This window comes from Chaetura pelagica, unplaced genomic scaffold (assembly GCF_000747805.2).
Source record: "Chaetura pelagica isolate M959 unplaced genomic scaffold, ChaPel_1.0 scaffold676, whole genome shotgun sequence".
NCBI lineage: Eukaryota > Metazoa > Chordata > Aves > Apodiformes > Apodidae > Chaetura > Chaetura pelagica.
This window is the reverse complement of record NW_009953724.1, coordinates 371098-377486: the sequence shown is the minus strand read 5'-3', so window position 1 is coordinate 377486 and position 6389 is coordinate 371098. Positions and strand designations below refer to the sequence as shown.

The 6389-nt window shown below is 47.1% G+C and overlaps 1 protein-coding gene across 1 annotated transcript in view; it reads left to right on the top strand.

The window, feature by feature from the left end:
* The window catches only part of KPNA6 (karyopherin alpha 6 (importin alpha 7)), a 10526-nt gene extending 4989 nt beyond the window's left edge, over nt 1-5537 (top strand). The window contains exons 8-13 of the mRNA XM_010000561.1: nt 772-935; nt 1744-1822; nt 1939-2064; nt 2655-2782; nt 3599-3777; nt 4737-5537. Of these exons, the coding sequence (XP_009998863.1) occupies nt 772-935; nt 1744-1822; nt 1939-2064; nt 2655-2782; nt 3599-3777; nt 4737-4921 (861 nt within the window). The 3' untranslated portion in view covers nt 4922-5537. The remainder of the gene's footprint in view (nt 1-771; nt 936-1743; nt 1823-1938; nt 2065-2654; nt 2783-3598; nt 3778-4736) is intronic.
* Nucleotides 5538-6389: the final 852 nt, after the last annotated feature.

Sequence of the window (6389 nt, the reverse complement as noted above, 5' to 3'; positions counted from 1 at the left end):
CTGCTGAGGTTGATCTTGCTGCTCAGCAGGTGTCTGTGCACCTGTTGAATTCCCTGCCTAGCTCTCTTGGTGGGCTTCTCTGAACCCTGTTATGAACTCAGGAAAGTTGAGGCTTCACTCAAATTGTGACAAAAACATAAGTGAGACCCCCAGATGCTACAGAGCAGGACTCCTACCTGGGAGCTGTGGTAGCTTTTTCCTCTTGATCCGTGTGCTACCAGCACCAGCAGAAGGTTCTGCCTTTCAGGAGAATTCTTCTTTGGTAGAACAAAAATGTTGTACAATCCACATGCTTTACTTCTTTAAATGACAGTTTTCTTGTCAGAGCTGGGAAGCCTGTGGTGAGGGATGGACTCTGACTTGAGTGTAAATATAAAAACACTCATAAATGATTCAAGTACTCAGAGCTGTAACTGTTGCTGCTCTGAATACTGAGCTATTTAGGGCTATAAAGAGTAAGAATTGGAGCAGTGCTCTTACATAAGGCTTGTCAGGAGCTTCCAAACAATAGTGTGCACATTAGCACTGGTCTCAGGAGTCCAGACTTGGTCCAAGAGGAAGGGATGTAATTTGAGTTTAGCAATACAAGCTGCTGATGTCACTTTGGACACTGTGATTATGAGGTATGTGAACCAGCAAAGACACTGCTGACTGTGGGGAAGGAAATTGGGCATCCAAGACCTGTTATCTTGCCAGTCAGCAGGGCCACATGATGTCTGTGTGCAGCAGTGGGCCTGGGCAGGGTGACTAACACTGGTGCCTGTTTTGTAGGTGTGTCCCTGCCTGCCAGTGCTGTCCCGATTGTTATTCAACAGTGACTCTGACTTGCTGGCTGATGCCTGTTGGGCTCTTTCCTACTTATCAGATGGTCCCAATGAGAAAATCCAAGCAGTCATTGACTCAGGAGTGTGTCGGCGACTGGTGGAGCTGTTGATGTGAGTATCTTCCAGCTGCTGAAGCCCAGTGAGACTGGGAAATGTGGGGCTGAGCAGGAGCTCATGCCAAATCCCATCAGAGCACTCTTGGCATCTCTTGTGGGCACAGGACCCAGCTAATAGGTGCTGGCTTTGGAGCAGGAATATCAGAGGGTCTGAAGCAGGTTGAGATCTGCAGTTTGCTGGCTTTTCTTGGAGAGATGCTGAGTATTTCTAGTGCTGGGATGCTAATTAATACTGCACACGAGGAGGAATTTACAAAGAGATTGGACTGACACTTCTGATCTGTGAAAGCAGAGTGGTCTAGAGAGTGTCTTGTTCTCTCAAGCCTCAGATATGCTTATGGAAGCCTGGTTACTGGGAAATCAAAGGTGGCAGGAGCAGGGACAACAAAAGTCAGCTTGGCCTTGTTCATCTAACAAACTTGAAGAAGGGTCTTTGTTGTTGGAATGGGCCTCTAACATCTGTAGAATTGATGTAATTGAGATACTTGCTTCCAAAATGATCCTGAAACATTCTGGGTGTTCTCCTTGGGTAAACATAATCCTTGTTCAGGATGGTGATGTAAAGGGTGAGATCTGTAACTCAGCTGATGATGGAGTTAGGATGTTAAGGAGGAAGACATGTCTGTGCTGCCAGTGTGTCTTCAGCCTCTGCTTATCCAGTGGCAACATGATCAATTTACTGGATGCTTCTCTGTGCTAGAGGCTGGAATTGCAAGTAAAGAATGCAGGTGTGGGGAGAGGATCTTCTGAATATCCTGGTGCACCTGATCTGATAGATTTTTGTCCTTCCCCCACTTCTGCAGGCACAATGACTACAAAGTGGCCTCCCCAGCCTTGCGAGCAGTTGGCAACATCGTGACAGGGGATGACATCCAGACCCAGGTGAGGGGGAAGGCCTTGCTGGCAGGGGAATGGAGTGTGTTCATTGTGTGAAAATGGGGAGTATTTAGCTCTGCACCTCATCCTGGTGACCTCACTCCTGCTTTCTTTCTCCCAAGGTGATTCTGAACTGTTCAGCCTTGCCTTGTCTCCTTCATTTACTAAGTAGTCCCAAGGAGTCCATCAGGAAAGAAGCCTGCTGGACTATATCCAACATCACAGCAGGAAACAGAGCACAAATACAGGTACAGTCTTACCCAGGACACCCATGAAGATTCTAGGGTTCCAGGCTCAGCATTTAAGGATTTGTAGCTTTCTTCTTATCTGACACACATCTTGTTCACATGTCTCACTCTGTAGTAATTTGCAAATCTGCTGCTTCCAGCCCTGTGCCAAAGGAGCTAAAAAAAGCCTGCTAATTGTTCCAAAAAAGACCAGGCTGAAGTGAATCCCACAGGTTGTATCATTGGAATAAGAGGAGATCCAGCCCCTATTTCTCCATGCTCAATTAGAGATACCCCTTTGAAAAGCTGGAGCTTGTTGAGTTTTAATTATCCTTTTAATGACCTAGCACACAAAGGCAGATAAGTGATGAAAGCTCTCCTAGAGTTTTGATGCAATAATTGGGATTGTCTGCTCTGCTGGTTGTGGAATTGAGTCTCTCCAATTAATGGGATTAGACTGAGGAATAAAATGGAGGAATTGTGGAAGGGTAAAGCTGGGGAAGATCTTTTGCAGTGGGAAATGGAGGTAGAGATTTCTTTCAAGGACTTGGAAGAGCCATTTAGAAACCAGGTTGGGAATTCAAGCCCTTCTCACTGCTCTCTCTCCCCAGGCAGTCATAGATGCCAACATTTTCCCAGTGCTGATAGAGATCCTGCAGAAGGCAGAATTCCGCACGAGGAAAGAGGCAGCCTGGGCCATCACCAATGCAACCTCAGGAGGGACTCCTGAGCAGATCAGGTACTGCTGGGGCTCTTCTCAGGGGGGAACTTGTCCTCTCCTGGTGGCTTTGTCTTTATGGGAACTGAGAGACAATTGCAGGGGAGTGATTTGGAGCCCCTCGGTGTGTGTGAGGCAGAGCTACAGGTGGATCATGTGCAGTGGTGGTTGTAGTTTCCTGCTGGATAAGGATAAATGAGTCCAAACTACTTCCTTCCTCCCCCTTTAGATAATGGAGATTAGGCTGAATGTCCACATTGGATGACAGTTTAAATTCTGGTGTGGATTTGATTTGAGTAGGACCAGTATTTTCAAGTGGGTTTTTTAAAGTGGGGGGGTGTGTATGGAAGTCATAGAATCATGGAGTGGTTTGGGTTGGAAGGGACCTTAAAGATAATCCAGTTCCAATCCCCTGTACAGGCAGGGACCCCTCCCACCAGCCCAGGCTGCTCCAAGCCCCATCCAACCTGCCCTTCAACACTGCCAGGGATGGGGCAGCCACAGCTTCCCTGGGCAACCTGGGCCAGGCTCTCACCACCCTCACACCCAGGAATTTCCTCCTCATGTCCAACCTTAATCTCCCTCTTCCAGTTTTAATCCATCCCCCCTTGTCCTCTCCCTCCCTGCCCTTGTCAAAAGTCCCTCCCCAGCTTTCCTGGAGCCCTATCAGGTGCTGGAAATGCAAATAAGTGGATAAAAGTTAACCTTGCAGAACAGTAAATGTATTTTTAAGGTAAATTCATGTGTTTGACTCATTTCCCTTGCTCTTTCTGAGCAAAGGTGATGCCTGTTGGATCCTCAATCACAACTGTGTGTTGTTGTTGCTCTCCTTCCCAGATACCTGGTAAACCTGGGGTGTATCAAGCCTCTCTGTGACCTGCTGACTGTCATGGACTCCAAGATAGTTCAGGTGGCCTTGAATGGCCTGGAGAACATCCTGAGGCTTGGGGAGCAGGAGGCCAACCAGAGTGGGACTGGCATCAACCCCTACTGCAGCCTGATCGAGGAGGCCTATGGTAGGTTGGGGCTGGTGGCCTTGCTGCTCTTGACCTTGACACCATGGCTGGAGTGCAAGGTCTCTGCTAGTTCTGGTCATTGCTTTTCTGCTGAGTTAAGGGGCTTAGTGCATTGCAAACCAAACAGTATTGGTTCAATAGTCTTTTTATACTCTTTGATTGGGCATCGGACAAAATACTGGGAAGTGAAGATGATTCTGCATCTGATCTGACCTTCCTAGACCTGGAGGCCAAGCTGATCCCTGTGGCTGGCACCAGTGGAGGGAATTAAGCTGAGCCAAGTGAAAAGTGACACTTCAGGGGCTGAGGTTGCTCTGGCTGGACCCAGTTGTGCACTGCAGGTGGATCAAACCCAGGGGGACTCAGCTTTTCCCTGGAGAGAGTTAATTTTGTGTGTGGATTTTTTTTGTGTGTCCTGCTCTTGATGCTTTGAGGAGCAGTTTCTATTTTGGGTCTGAAACTCCCTGTATCCTGCCAGTGTCTGATTTGCCCTCTCAGTGTGTCCTGATTCTCCCAGGAAGAATAATTCTTGAGTTGGTTGTGCTTGGATGCTTTCCCTTCAGCAAGAGATTTAATTAGGGCAGCTAAAGCTGTTGCTGCCCTTTTGCTGGAGGTTACTGGGACAGGCCCAGCTTCCTTCCCTTCCCTGCAACTACCAAAACTTCTTCACAACCAGTTGGTTTAATTTCACTGAAAATCTGGTTTATTCCCCAGCTGGGAGCACATCTACTTTGGCTGTGGCAGCTGGATCTGCTGTGGAAAAGACATTAATGATTCCAGATAAATGCACAACTGACTCTGGAATGATTTGTTTGATATAACAGAGCTGCTCACGAAGTGCAAATCTAACAGATAAAGGTCTTGCAGGGAAGAGGGACAAGGCTTGGAGGGTGGATGTGGGGTGGTGTAAATATCAGGATCATCTGGTTTCAGTGTGTTTCACTTCTTTTTCCCTGAAGGTTTGGATAAGATTGAGTTCCTGCAGAGCCATGAGAACCAGGAGATCTACCAGAAGGCCTTTGACCTGATCGAGCACTACTTTGGGGTAGAAGATGACTCTGCTCTAGCTCCCCAGGTAGATGAGAACCAGCAGCAATTCATCTTCCAGCAACCTGAAGCCCCCATGGAAGGTTTCCAGCTATAATGTGCCTGAGGGAGGGGGAAAAAAACCAAACAAGAAACCACCAACTTGTTGGAAAGCAACTGGGAGCAGCTGATTGTCCCATCCCCTCCTTGCACAGGGAAGGCTGAGCACCCTCTCCACCTGTTAGGACACAATTCTTCCTTCAAACAACTAGAAACTGCTTTTGTCCTCCAGGAGAGAAGGGGGGAAGAGTCTTACACTTCTTTTTTGCTGCTGCATCCATGTCTTGAAAGCAGGCACCTGGGTGGAGGAAGGAGGACACTGAGGTCACTGATGCACCTCTTGGGTTTGGTTTTGCTTTGTGGTGATCTCTCCCAAATGTCACTTCTTACCTCGGGTACTTCCTTGAGATTTCAGCATTGGGTTGGGTAAGAGCAGAAATAAGAAAGCAAACATTCTGTGACAGCAAGAATTCTGGAAACCTGGGTTGGTTGATCTATTTAAATTTTTTTTTTTTTTTTTTTTGCACATTGTTACTCTTTATTAAAGACTCTAATTTGCCAAGAGCAAAGTTTAGCCCTGGCCTTTCTGCTCCCCTCCTTCAGTGGACAGTCCTGTTGAACCTGGGCCAAGTTCCCCTGAAATTATATTACAAATGGACAGAAATGGGAAGTTTTCCCACTCCTGGGAAGATTTTTCTAGGGGTGGGCTGGGGGGGGGGGGGGGGGGGGAGAGGAAGACTCCTTTGTTTAGATTTTTTGGGGTGGTTATTTTTTGAAGCAGTTCTAGTGGTATTTACAAGGAAAAAAAGCCCCCAGAGATGGAAACTATATGAAGAGGGCAGGATGTTTGGGTGGTTTTTGGAAGCAGGAAGCACAGCTGCTGTTGCACAGGCTTTTCTTTTTGGCATTGCTACTGACTGAAGTCCCAGAGCTGTTGAAATGGTAAAACCCATCTTCATCTTTACTTGAATGATATGATTCTTTTTATGTTCCATGAGAACATGTTTGGAGTTATAAGGTTGTTTGTGGGGTTTTTTGGGGTTTTTTTGTGTTGGTTTTTTTTTCTCCTGGCTTGGTTTGGGGTGGATTGTTTTTAGGGATTAGAGGGAGAGGCTGTAGCTCCACTTGACAGTGTTTGTTTGGTGTGAACTTCAGTAGCAACAGGGCCTGAGTTTTCAGGCTTAACCCCCCTGCTCACAGTTGGATCCTGTACATTTTACTTAAAAAATTCAAATATCTTGTATTTTTTATATTATATATGGGTAGATATTTGTCTAATTGGGCTTCAGAGGAAAAAAAAATATATCTGAAATGGCTGTAATGTATGTAAATAGAGCCCTGAGAGGCAGAGACACCTGGAAACAAGGGCCCAACTCCTCCTCGGGTCACTCACACTGTGTAACCATCTCAGAGCTGCCTCCTCTCCCCGGGCCGAGTCCGTTTAGCCGAGATTTCACTCAACAGCGACGCTGGAGAACAAAAAACACTTGTGGGGGGGCGGGGAGGGGCAGAGCCGGTGCTGCCGG